The 12,951-nt window shown below is 49.7% G+C and overlaps 2 protein-coding genes across 3 annotated transcripts in view; one reads left to right on the top strand and one right to left on the bottom strand.

Moving 5' to 3' along the window:
* Window positions 1–12,951, bottom strand: part of LOC124044151 (cystathionine beta-synthase-like) — an 882,911-nt gene that overhangs the window by 745,743 nt on the left and 124,217 nt on the right. The gene's annotated exons all lie outside the window — the stretch shown is intronic.
* LOC124044146 (collagen alpha-1(IV) chain-like) overlaps window positions 1–12,951 on the top strand; it is a 103,102-nt gene that overhangs the window by 82,179 nt on the left and 7,972 nt on the right. The window contains exons 21-44 of one of the 2 annotated variants that reach the window (XM_046363633.1): window positions 1–49; window positions 191–283; window positions 575–658; window positions 899–969; window positions 1,327–1,518; window positions 1,808–1,976; window positions 2,078–2,170; window positions 2,460–2,662; window positions 2,757–3,189; window positions 3,372–3,461; window positions 3,568–3,720; window positions 4,487–4,585; window positions 4,811–4,900; window positions 5,017–5,156; window positions 5,399–5,525; window positions 5,765–5,845; window positions 6,006–6,104; window positions 6,371–6,607; window positions 9,621–9,754; window positions 9,891–9,963; window positions 11,559–11,630; window positions 11,837–11,965; window positions 12,144–12,242; window positions 12,423–12,635. The exon at window positions 1–49 is cut by the window's left edge and continues 98 nt beyond it. In XM_046363633.1, coding sequence (XP_046219589.1) covers window positions 1–49; window positions 191–283; window positions 575–658; window positions 899–969; window positions 1,327–1,518; window positions 1,808–1,976; window positions 2,078–2,170; window positions 2,460–2,662; window positions 2,757–3,189; window positions 3,372–3,461; window positions 3,568–3,720; window positions 4,487–4,585; window positions 4,811–4,900; window positions 5,017–5,156; window positions 5,399–5,525; window positions 5,765–5,845; window positions 6,006–6,104; window positions 6,371–6,607; window positions 9,621–9,754; window positions 9,891–9,963; window positions 11,559–11,630; window positions 11,837–11,965; window positions 12,144–12,242; window positions 12,423–12,635 — 3,223 coding nt within the window. The remainder of the gene's footprint in view (window positions 50–190; window positions 284–574; window positions 659–898; window positions 970–1,326; window positions 1,519–1,807; window positions 1,977–2,077; window positions 2,171–2,459; window positions 2,663–2,756; window positions 3,190–3,371; window positions 3,462–3,567; window positions 3,721–4,486; window positions 4,586–4,810; window positions 4,901–5,016; window positions 5,157–5,398; window positions 5,526–5,764; window positions 5,846–6,005; window positions 6,105–6,370; window positions 6,608–9,620; window positions 9,755–9,890; window positions 9,964–11,558; window positions 11,631–11,836; window positions 11,966–12,143; window positions 12,243–12,422; window positions 12,636–12,951) is intronic. The other variant, XM_046363634.1, reaches the window with a different exon arrangement.

Raw genomic sequence — 12,951 nt, 5'->3', positions numbered from 1 at the left:
CCTGGACAAGATGGGCTTGTTGGACACCCTGGTCCTCCCGGACCCCCTGGTAGGTGTGGTTACACATTCATAGTGTAACCTTTGACATTTGTCATTGTGGAGTCATTTCGCTGATTATACGTTTAGGTCTTTTAGGTCACTCAGTGTTGTCTAGGCAGTCTCTCACCTGTGTGTGTGTGTTGCACTATGTGTATAGGGGATGAGCCATGTGATCCGGCCCTTGAAAAGGGCCCACCTGGGCCCCCCGGCCCACCTGGACTACAGGGGGAGTTAGGACAGAAAGGTACGGCTGGGTGGGAGGGGGTGGTGGGACAATCACTCTTATTAGTCTCTGATGTTCTGTCCAATCACAATGTATATTATATACGCTCTCTCCTACTTTCTCTTTCCCTCTCGCTTTTATCACCACTAAACTCGGTAGTGCTCACATCATGATTACATACATTACGTAACATTATCACTTATTACAAGATATTACCATTCCATATTGTACAGCTCAGATTCACTCCAAGGCATCCATCGTATCCCACCTACCTGTTTGTTTGATATAACTTGTATTGTGATGTACCTCCAGGTGATCAGGGAGACACGTGTGTGCAGTGCGAAGCCTTTGGCCCACCTGGACTCCCTGGCCCCCAGGGGCCCAAAGGACTGCAAGGTGAGCTGACAAGAGATACCCCCACACTACTGAATCATAGCTGGAGATAAACACATGCAACTGAAATCTTTGTGTCACTGATTTAAATTAATGATTGGCACTAAAATGATGTTCTACATCTTCAGCATGTATCTCAGGTTAGGATCCTGACCCTAGGGCCTATATTCATCCACCTCCACACTATTTCCTATGAGATGGTGTTTTTGCGTTGGACTGACAAGCGTTGTTCGTCCCCTGTAGGTTATCCTGGAGTGGCAGGCAGTAAAGGAGCCAAGGGGGTGCCTGGACCTGCTGGGCTTGATGGAAGCCCTGTGAGTTATCTTCATCACATCATCACTCTTCTAATAGAACCTGAGGAATACATGCTGCATCACTGTCACTGTAGCTCCGTAAAGACCACTATGGTGGACATGCTGCATCACTGTAGCTCCATAAAGACCACTATGGTGGACATGCTGCATCACTGTAGCTCCATAAAGACTACTGTGGTGGACATGCTGCATCACTGTAGCTCCATAAAGACCACTATGGTGGACATGCTACATCACTGTGGCTCCATAAAGACACATGTCCACATGTCATGACTATGTACTGTATGTTTGTTCAGTAGTTTTCTTCCAATAAAAGAGATTGTTGATTGACCCTGCTATTTCTTCTCCTCTCCTCAGGGTAATTCAGGTACTCGTGGGTTGGTAGGTGCTCCAGGAGCCCATGGTGAACCTGGCGACATCTACCTGGCTCCAGGGCTGAAGGGGGACAAAGGTCTGCCTGGTTTCGTTGGAACACGAGGTCTACCTGGTGTAGATGGACTGCCAGGGAAAGAAGGACTAGCAGGCCTGCCTGGATCCAAAGGAGAACCTGTATGTGTGTGTTTGTGTGCGTGTGTGTGTTTGTGTGTGTGTGTGTGTGTGTGTGTGTGTGTGTGTGTGTGTGTGTGTGTGTGTGTGTGTGTGTGTGTGTGTGTGTGTGTGTGTGTGTGTGTGTGTGTGTGTGTGTGTGTGTGTGTGTGTGTGTGTGTGTGTGTGTGTGTGTGTGTGTGTGTGTGTGTGTGTGTGCATGTTAGCGAGCACTAGAAGGCTCCTACTAAAACATGTGTTCAGACAGTACTACAGTCAGTCATCCATCTCTATCTCTGATCTCTTCTTGCAGGCCAGAGAGGGCATCAAGGGGGACCGTGGTCTCGATGGGGACCCTGGTTTCTCTGGACCCCCAGGAGAGAGGGGTCCCCCTGGGGTACCAGGGTTTGGCCGGCCGGGGGAGCCTGGAGAGAAGGGTACATCTGGTCAACAAGGCCGACTTGGAATCCCTGGACAACCAGGTGGGTACAGGCTACAGCTACAAACACACTCAAAAGAACACACACTTGTTAGGTAAAAGGAGCCTAAATGATGATGTGCACATGCTCTCTCTGCCTCTCAGGAGTGAAAGGTGAACCTGGTAAAGATGTGAGCTCACCTGGACCCCAGGGCTCCCCCGGACCTCGAGGACAATCTGGCATTCCTGGACTACAAGGTGAGGGTCATCTTATTGGTATTGATCTGACATACCTGGACTACAAGGTGAAGGTCATCTTATTGGTATTGATCTGACATACCTGGACTACAAGGTGAGGGTCATCTTATTGGTATTGATCTGACATACCTGGACTACAAGGTGAAGGTCATCTTATTGGTATTGATCTGACATACCTGGACTACAAGGTGAGGGTCAGCTTATCGGTATTGATCTGGTTTATGGTAAGCTATGGTCCTGCTTGGTCCTGCATAGTGCATCACGAACATCTTCTCCATCCTGACCCCAGGTGACAGAGGACTTCAGGGAGACCCTGGAATGCCAGGATTCCCCGGACAGAAAGGTGACTCAGGTGTCCCTGGCATTGGATTCCCAGGACTAACCGGGCCTAAAGGGTACTCTGGAGCTCCAGGAGCCCCTGGAATGCCAGGAGAGCCTGGGAGATCTGGACAGGATGGTTTCTCTGGAAAACCAGGCACACCTGGTCTAAAGGTGTGTGTTCCTGTGTCTGTGTCTTTGCTTCACTTTCTATTGTTTCAAACTCCATCAATCAAACAATCAACCAATCTTCTTCTGCCCTCTCTAGGGTGAGCCAGGTCGGGGTCTACCTGGTCCTAAAGGTTCTCAGGGCCCTCCCGGAGAGACAGGTTTTCATGGAGATAAAGGCAATGTTGGTCCAACTGGTATTCCTGGACAAGAGGGAAACACAGGACCACCTGGAGCTCAGGGAATTCAAGGTGACCCTGGCCCCCCTGGTCAGCATGGTGGCACTGGACCCCCTGGACCCCCTGGAGCAGGAGAACCTGGGGCCCCTGGACCAATAGGACCCCCTGGAGAGCCAGGCCCCTTCGGTCATGAAGGTGTGAAAGGAGATAAGGGCTTCCCTGGCTCTCCTGGTCTAGACATGCCCGGCCCCCAGGGAGAGAAGGGAGACTCAGGATTCCCTGGACTGTCTGGATCAAAAGGGTTGCCAGGAAGACCTGGCCCGGCTGGCAGAGACGGATTCCCCGGAGACCCAGGTGAGACAGATCTCAGAACAGTGTAGGAGGTCTGATGTAACTGGAAAGAAATTAACACTGGTCTGGACTGGTCTGGGTTCATTTTCGTTGAATTTAAGGAGAATTTGGTGACAACCTTTGTAATGTATAATCATCAATATTTTCCTATTCTATTTATTTGTTGATGTGTGTGTGTTCCCTAGGCCTCAAAGGAGAGATGGGAGTCATGGGAATGCCTGGAACACCAGGATATCAGGGTTCTGCTGGCAACCCTGGAACTCCTGGACAGAGAGGTGGGTAGAGTAGAACTGCTGCCTCTGTACTACCAGACTACCCATCAGTGTGTTTTGCACCACTATACTATAGCATCTCAAACCCCTCATCTCTTCTCTCTCTCAGGCAACCCGGGTGTCTCTGGGCCTAGGGGGGAGTTTGGTGAGCCTGGACCCAAAGGAGAGAGGGGAGAGCAGGGTCTGCAGGGTCCTCCTGGCAACATGAGTGAGCTGAACATGGGGCCCATGAAGGGACAGAAAGGAGACAGCGGAGACCCAGGTATACAAAATGAACATGCCCCATACAACAGCACTGTATCCTACAGCCTACTGCACTGTATCCTACATCGTACTGCACTGTATCCTACAGCCTACTGCACTGTATCCTACATCGTACTGCACTGTATCCTACATCGTACTGCACTGTATCCTACATCGTACTGCACTGTATCCTACAGCCTACTGCACTGTATCCTATATCCTACTGCACTATATCCTACATCGTACTGCACTGTATCCTACATCGTACTGCACTGTATCCTACATCGTACTGCACTGTATCCTATATCCTACTGCACTATATCCTACATCGTACTGCACTGTATCCTACATCGTACTGCACTGTATCCTATATCCTACTGCACTATATCCTACATCGTACTGCACTGTATCCTACATCGTACTGCACTGTATCCTATATCCTACTGCACTATATCCTACATCGTACTGCACTGTATCCTATATCCTACTGCACTATATCCTACATCGTACTGCACTGTGTCCCAGATCCTACTGCACTATATCCTACAGCCTACTGCACTGTATCCTACATCGTACTGCACTGTATCCTACATCCTACTGCACTGTATCCTACATCCTACTGCACTATATCCTACATCCTACTGCACTATATCCTACAGCCTACTGCACTATATCCTACTGCACAGTATCCTACATTATACTGCACTGTATGTCTGTCAGGTGGTCTGTTTTAAACCGGAACTGGGAATTGTTTAGGTACGCTAAATCCCACTTTTTCCCATTAGGTGACCCTGGACACACCGGAGTGAAGGGTTATCCAGGACAGGCCGGAGTACCTGGTATGCCAGGAAAGGATGGAGAGCCCGGTACACCTGGTCAACCAGGTTAGTCACCTAACCTTCGCCATACCCCTCTGTTTATTGTAAATGCCCCACACATAGGCAGGATTTAATAGGATCTCAATGGTTACAAACCTGTATACTACCTGGTATGAAATGATGTACTGGTCTTGCACAATGTATGATATGCTAGTGGATAGTATTTGGGACACAGTCAATGTGATGATTAAATTACACCCTCTTTGAAACGTTATGATTCTTGTTTCTCAGGTGAGAAAGGAGACACAGGTGTTCCTGGTGAGCCCGGCAGTACTGGGTATCCTGGAAACAAAGGAAGCATTGGAGAAATGGGATACCCGGGTAAGAAAACAACACACAATCCACTCACTGAGAGGAATCATCCTTTATATCGAACATCCGCTGTGGTGTGGATGGTTAGACTGGTTCTAACCGGATTGTCATGTATGGTTCTATAGGTTCTGTGGGTCCGAAGGGTGCTAAAGGCATTGTGGGCACAACGGGTCACCCAGGGCTCCTGGGTACAGAGGGGGTGAAAGGAGACAAGGGAACAGTCGGTTTGCCAGGTGTCGGAGTGCCAGGACCCCCTGGAGAGAAGGTGATTCATAAACCCCTTTTAGTCTCTCTGAGAGCTGGCTCCATGAAGGTCTCACACAACCAAGGTTTGTTGTCTGTGTCTTCATGGATGGTGCTAGCTAGCTTCGGTGTATCCTTTTTTTGAATGCAGTTGTGCCACTAACTGTCTCTCTTTTTCAATCAATACACTGTATCTACCATTTTCCTCACATTTTCCCACTCTCTTTCTCTCCCTCCATCCCTCTCTTTTTTTCTCTCTCTCAGGGTCAGTTGGGTCTGACTGGTTTCCCTGGTAACGCAGGAGAGAAGGGTCAGAAGGGAGGAATGGGAGTCCCCGGGATGCCAGGAACACCAGGAACCAAGGGAGACACTGGTTACATTGGTCACCCAGGTGAGGTTCCGGTCTCCATGATGACAACTGCCCCTCCTTTGACCTGACTGATTGATTGATTCAATTTGGAGTTTAAAAAAGACAAGACACGATCAGAATATATGTTGGCCAAGGGAATAACACTTGAGCGTATTATTTCCTATATCGACCAGGTATTCTCGATCATCTCACAAACCCAGAACATTACTTTTTGCTTGACAACCTCTAGTCTAACCGAAGGTGCGTGCTGTGTTGTGCAGGTCAGCCGGGTCGGCCAGGAGAGAAGGGTGTCGGTGGGCTGCCCGGCTCAACAGGAGAGCCAGGTCAAACAGGTCGACCAGGTAAGGAACACATGGAGCACAGTAACAATGCCCCAGGTGCCATTGGTTCCTGTTAGTGCAGTATGACAGCTAGTCATGAAGCTTGGACTAATTTACTATGCTGTAGCTACTGCACCACAGCGGGTCGAGACACACACTCAGGTAACCTATTGTTTCCCAGGTGAGCCTGGTCTGCAGGGTCCCCCAGGTCCGACTGGAGAGAAAGGACAGTCAGGAGTGGACGGCATTCCTGGATCATCAGGAGACAGAGGAGACCAAGGTGAGTGACCTCTCCTGACCTTTAGGACACAGTCAGGAATGTTCAGCCTATGAAACCACATGTAAAGCACGAGCTTTATGATCTGTGTTATATTTCTATTCACCCAACTCTTGACTATGTCTCCAAATCAACTCATGCACTGTGCATCTAAACAGCTAACAAACAGCAGAGGCAGACTTTAAGAGTTCAGCAGGTGACCTTTTTATGTCAATGGCCTGGAGTTTGATCAATGGCCTGGAGTGTTTGTCTCTGTGTCCCTCCTATAGGTTTTCCTGGCAGAGGCTTCCCAGGAACGCCGGGGTCGTCGGGGTTTAAAGGTGATAAGGGTAGTCCAGGTTTCCCAGGTTCCCCAGGTATCCCGGGTATCCCAGGGACCAGGGGAGAGAAGGGTACGGCAGGCTTCCAGGGCTCCCTGGGCCAGCCAGGAGAACAGGGCCACCCAGGACCCTCTATGGAGGGGCCCAAAGGAGACCAAGGAGTGCCAGGAAAGCCTGGAGAACCAGGTACTGTATACTGCACACCTGACCTGCTTGATTGTACATTTTGATACATATCATCCTCCTCTTCTCATCCCCCTCTACTCCTCTCTCTCTCCATCCTCCTCTTCTCATCCCCCTCTACCCCTCTCTCTCTCCATCCCCCTCTTCTCATCCCCCTCTACCACTCTCTCTCTCCATCCTCCTCTTCTCATCCCCCTCTACCCCTCTCTCTCTCCACCCCCTCTTCTCATCCCCCTCTACCCCTCTCTCTCTCTCCATTCTCCTCTTCTCATCCCCCTCTACACCTCTACCCATCTCTCTCCATCCTCCTCTTCTCATCCCCCTCCACCCCTCTCTCTCTCCATCCTACTCTTCTCATCCCCCTCTACCCCCTCCTCCTCTCTCTCTCTCTCAATTCTCCTCTTCTCATTCCCCTCTCCCTCTCTCTCTCCATTCTCCTCTTCTCATCACCCTCTACCCCTCTCTCTCCATCCTCCTCTTCTCATCCCCCTCTACCCCTCTCTCCCTCCATCCTCCTCTTCTCATCCCCCTCTACCCCTCTCTCTCCATCCTCCTCTTCTCATCCCACTCCACCCCTCTCTCTCTCCATCCTCCTCTTCTCATTCCCCTCTACCCCTCTCTCTCTCCATTCTCCTCTTCTCATCCCCCTCTCTCTCTCCATCCTCCTCTTTTCATCCCCCTCTACCCATCTCTCTCTCTCCATCCTCCTCTTCTCATCCCCCTCTACACCTCTCTCCCTCCATCCTCCTCTTCTCATCCCGCTCTACCCCTCTACCCCTCTCTCTCCATCCTCCTCTTCTCATCCCACTCCACCCCTCTCTCCATCCTCCTCTTCTCATCCCCCTCTACCCCTCTCTCTCTCCATCCTCCTCTTCTCATCCCCTCTACCCCTCTCTCTCTCTCCATCCCCCTCTACACCTCTCTCCCTCCATCCTCCTCTTCTCATCCCCCTCTACCCCTCTCTCTCCATCCTCCTCTTCTCATCCCACTCCACCCCTCTCTCCTCCATCCTCTCTCCATCCTCCTCTTCTCTCCATTCCCTCTTCTCATCCCCCCTTTCTCTCTCTCTCCATCCTCCTCTTCTCATTCCCTCCATCCCTCTCTCTCTCATCCTCCTCTCATTCCCTCCATCCTCTTCTCATCCCCCTCTACCCTTCTCTCCCTCCATCCTCCTCTTCTCACCTCCTCCATTCCTCTCCCCTTCCATCATCCTCTTCTCACCCCTCCATCTTCCTCTTCTCATCCCCTCCATCTATCCCTCTATCTCTCCATCCTCCTCTTCTCATCCCCCTCTACACCTCTCTCTCTCCATTCTCCTCTTCTCATCCCCCTCTACACCTCTCTCTCTCTCCATTCTCCTCTTCTCATCCCCCTCTACCCCTCTCTCTCTCCATTCTCCTCTTCTCATCCCCCTCTACCCCTTTCTCTCTCTCTCCATTCTCCTCTTCTCATCCCCCTCTACCCTTTTCTCTCTCTCTCCATTCTCCTCTTCTCATCCCCCTCTACCCCTTACTCCCTCCCTCCATCCTCCTCTTCTCATCCCCTCCATCCCTCTCTCCCTCCATCGTCTTCTCGTCACCCCCTCTACCCCTCTCTCCCTCCATCCTCCTCTTCTCATTCCCTCCATCCCTCTCTCTCTCATCCTCCTCTCATCCCCTCCATTCCTCTATCCCTCCATCCTCTTCTCATCCCCCCTCTACCCCTCTCTCCCTCCATCCTCCTCTTCTCACCCCCTCCATTCCTCTCCCCTTCCATCATCCTCTTCTCACCCCTCCATTCCTCTCTCCCTCCATCTTCCTCTTCTCATCACCTCCATCCATTCCTCTCTCCCTCCATCCTCCTCTTCTCATCCCGCTCTACCCCTCTACCCCTCTCTCTCCATCCTCCTCTTCTCATCCCACTCCACCCCTCTCTCCATCCTCCTCTTCTCATCCCCCTCTACCCCTCTCTCTCTCCATCCTCCTCTTCTCATCCCCCTCTACCCCTCTCTCTCTCTCCATCCCCCTCTACACCTCTCTCCCTCCATCCTCCTCTTCTCATCCCCCTCTACCCCTCTCTCTCCATCCTCCTCTTCTCATCCCACTCCACCCCTCTCTCTCTCCATCCTCCTCTTCTCATCCCCCTCTACCCCTTCTCTCTCTCTCCATCCTCCTCTTCTCATTCCCTCCATCCCTCTCTCTCTCATCCTCCTCTCATTCCCTCCATCCTCTTCTCATCCCCCTCTACCCTTCTCTCCCTCCATCCTCCTCTTCTCACCTCCTCCATTCCTCTCCCCTTCCATCATCCTCTTCTCACCCCTCCATCTTCCTCTTCTCATCCCCTCCATCTATCCCTCTATCTCTCCATCCTCCTCTTCTCATCCCCCTCTACACCTCTCTCTCTCCATTCTCCTCTTCTCATCCCCCTCTACACCTCTCTCTCTCTCCATTCTCCTCTTCTCATCCCCCTCTACCCCTCTCTCTCTCCATTCTCCTCTTCTCATCCCCCTCTACCCCTTTCTCTCTCTCTCCATTCTCCTCTTCTCATCCCCCTCTACCCCTTTCTCTCTCTCTCCATTCTCCTCTTCTCATCCCCCTCTACCCCTTACTCCCTCCCTCCATCCTCCTCTTCTCATCCCCTCCATCCCTCTCTCCCTCCATCGTCTTCTCGTCACCCCCTCTACCCCTCTCTCCCTCCATCCTCCTCTTCTCATTCCCTCCATCCCTCTCTCTCTCATCCTCCTCTCATCCCCTCCATTCCTCTATCCCTCCATCCTCTTCTCATCCCCCTCTACCCCTCTCTCCCTCCATCCTCCTCTTCTCACCCCCTCCATTCCTCTCCCCTTCCATCATCCTCTTCTCACCCCTCCATTCCTCTCTCCCTCCATCTTCCTCTTCTCATCACCTCCATCCATCCCTCTCTCCCTCCATCCTCAACTCATCCCCCTCTATTCCTCTCCCTCCATCCTCCTCTTCTCATCCCCCTCCATCCCTCTCTCCCTCCCTCCACCCTCTTCTTCTTCTCCTCCTCTCTACAGGTACCAGTGGTGTTCCAGGTCCTGCTGGTGTTCCTGGCAGCACGGGGGGGAAGGGAGACAAGGGAGATCAGGGTGGACAAGGAGAACAGGGCGAGCAGGGCTTAAAGGGAGAACGAGGATACTCTGGACTTCCTGTAGGTCACTTCCTGTTTCTCACTGACTGATCCATTTGTGATGTCATGACAGTCTTGTTGGTTTATCATGACACATGACTAGTGTCCACCATCTGACTTGTGTGTGTGTATATACATGTGTTTGTGTGTGTTACAGGGGCAATCTGGCCTTCCAGGTGTTGATGGACTGAAGGGAGAGATGGGACTGCAGGGTGTGCCTGGTTTCCCAGGTGAGTGGTACATCTAATTTAGACAAGATTTCCCAGGTGAGTGGTGTAGATCATTTAGACAAGGTTTCCCAGGTGAGTGGTGTAGATCATTTAGACAAGGTTTCCCAGGTGAGTGGTGTAGATCATTTAGACAAGGTTTCCCAGGTGAGTGGTGTAGATCACTTAGACAAGATTTCCCAGGTGAGTGGTGTAGATCATTTAGACAAGGTTTCCCAGGTGAGTGGTGTAGATCATTTAGACAAGATTTCCCAGGTGAGTGGTGTAGATCATTTAGACAAGGGTTCCCAGGTGAGTGGTGAAGATCATTTAGACAAGGTTTCCCAGGTGAGTGGTGTAGATCATTTAGACAAGGTTTCCCAGGTGAGTGGTATAGATCATTTAGACAAGGGTTCCCAGGTGAGTGGTGTAGATCATTTAGACAAGGGTTCCCTGGTGAGTGGTGTAGTTCATTTAGACAAGGTTTCCCAGGTGAGTGGTGTAGATCATTTAGACAAGGGTTCCCAGGTGAGTGGTGTAGATCATTTAGACAAGGTTTCCCAGGTGAGTGGTGTAGATCATTTAGACAAGGGTTCCCAGGTGAGTGGTGTAGATCATTTAGGTTTGCAACTGAATAAGGGGACAAAGATCGTACTTTTTAGAGACAAAAAGCCCTGACCTCAATCCTATAGAAAAAATAACATTTGTGGGCAGAACTGAATAAGCGTGTGCTAGCAAGGAGGCCTACAAACCTGACTCAGTTACACCAGCTCTGTCAGGAGGAATGGGCCAAAATTCACCCCAACTTGTTGTGGAAGTCTACCCGAAACATTTGACCAAAGTTAAACAATTTAAAGTCAATGCTACCAAATACAAATGGAGTGTGTGTTAAGTTCTGACCCACTGGGAATGTGATGAAAGAAATAATAGCTGAAATAAATCATTCTCTCTACTATTATTCTGACATTTCACATTCTTAAAATAAAGTGGTGATCCTAACTGACTAAAGACAGGGAATTTTTACTAGGATTAAATGTCAGGAATTGTGAAAAGCTGAGTTTAAATGTATTTGGCTAAAGTGTATGTAGATATTCAGTTTATCAGGTCCCAGGCTCCCATGACTGTTATGATTATTTATATCCAAGTTAATTACAATGAGCTTTTTGCTTTAGCCCCCGCTGTACCTGATAGAGCAGTTCTAGTCTCGCGTACTGAAATAAGTTGTGAGGCTCATTGTGAGGGAGACTAGAGCAAACCCAGAAGTTCTGACTGAGTGCACATTTAAGTACCCCCAGGACAGTCCATTTACTTTGTGCTGTTATAATTTATGTTATGAAATCCTGTGATTTCATTGGGGCAGTTCCCCATTGCTGGCAAAACAATCCAAGCGATATTCACACGGCCTTTGCACCCCCGGAGCTGCTGCTGAACAGCTTGTTTTTAACAATATATTTTTGAAACAGAAAAATGTACACATTTCCTGCATGTTTATGACCATTTAAACATTATATATATATTTTTTAAATTTAAAGTTACCAGTCAATAGTTTGGACACACCAACTCATTCAAGGGTTTTTCTTTATTTAAAAAAATAACTATTAAGTTCCTCTCTTCTTCAGGGACAAAGGGTGAATTGGGTGTGTTTGGATTGAAAGGAGAGCTGGGAGACAGAGGATTCCCAGGAACTAAAGGTGAGTGGAGAGACACAACATTAAACCAAACAGCCAGTAAACCAAATCACTGTGAGCTTCATAGCATCAAACACCTACTGTATAGTGGCCATTGAGTGCTGACATTTATATTCTGAATATATGCCATGCAGCAGACAGACACTTTTCAGCACATATGAATAATAATAAGATTTGGTAATTATCTGAATCGCCTTTCCTTGTTTCAGGTAATGATGGCCCCCCTGGTCCTCCTGGCCTCCACACCTTCATCAAGGGAGAAAGCGGCTTCCCGGGTAGTCAGGGCCCTCAGGGGCCTGTGGGGCCCTCAGGTTTCCCTGGGCTGAAAGGACAGCAAGGTGAGAGTTCAAACCATCCTGTCTACAATGAGCCGATATATTATGACCAAACATCAGCTCTGATCACCCCATAATATATGATCTTACGATCTCTTCCATCCATCCGTCCATCCATCCATTCTCTCTCTCCCTCTCCTTTTTTCACTTTCTCTCTCCTCTCTCGCTCTCTGTCTCCCAGGTATGACAGGTATTCAGGGTATTAAAGGTGACGAGGGAAACCCTGGAATTAACGGTCTCCCCGGAGCCAAGGGAGAACCAGGCCTGCTTGGTCCCTCAGGTGAGAGTCACATCCCCTTTGTCCAGTTTATAGCCACACTGAAAAGGATACTACACTGTATGTAGGATAAAATACTATATGATGTACTAGTGTTATCCAGATGTTTGATTCTCAGACTGGGAACTAATGTTCCATTTGACCCTGACCTTCATCTTTAACCTTTGACCCTTGTCCCTATAGGACCGAGAGGGTATCCCGGACCCCCTGGACCTGATGGTGTTCCGGGTCAGGTAGGTCCTCCCGGCCCCTCCTCCATGGAGCATGGTTTTCTGGTAACCAGGCACAGCCAATCGGTGGAGGTTCCACAGTGTCCAGAGGGAACATCGCTGATCTATGATGGATACTCCCTACTCTACATCCAGGGCAATGAGCGTTCCCACGGACAGGACCTGGGTAAGAGAGAGAGCTAGGCAGAGAGATAGATGTTGTATCTATCTTGTGTTTCAATCAATCAATCAAATGTGTTTATGAAGCCCTTTTTACGTCAACTGATGTCACAAATTGCTGTACAGAAACCAGCCTAAAACCGCAAACAGCAAGCAATACAGGTGTAGAAGCACAGTGGCTAGGAAAAGCTCCCTAGAAAGGCCAGAACAATGAAGGACGACCATGTGGACGGGTTGTTACGAGTCATACATCGGAGGATGGTTTCCAGCTCTTGATTCATCCTCTCAGTTTGGCCGTTGGACTCCGGATGGTACCCTGAAGA

The sequence above is a fragment of the Oncorhynchus gorbuscha genome, linkage group LG09 (genome assembly GCF_021184085.1).
Source record: "Oncorhynchus gorbuscha isolate QuinsamMale2020 ecotype Even-year linkage group LG09, OgorEven_v1.0, whole genome shotgun sequence".
In the NCBI taxonomy this organism is placed as follows: domain Eukaryota; kingdom Metazoa; phylum Chordata; class Actinopteri; order Salmoniformes; family Salmonidae; genus Oncorhynchus; species Oncorhynchus gorbuscha.
This window is presented reverse-complemented; position numbering and strand designations above follow the sequence as displayed.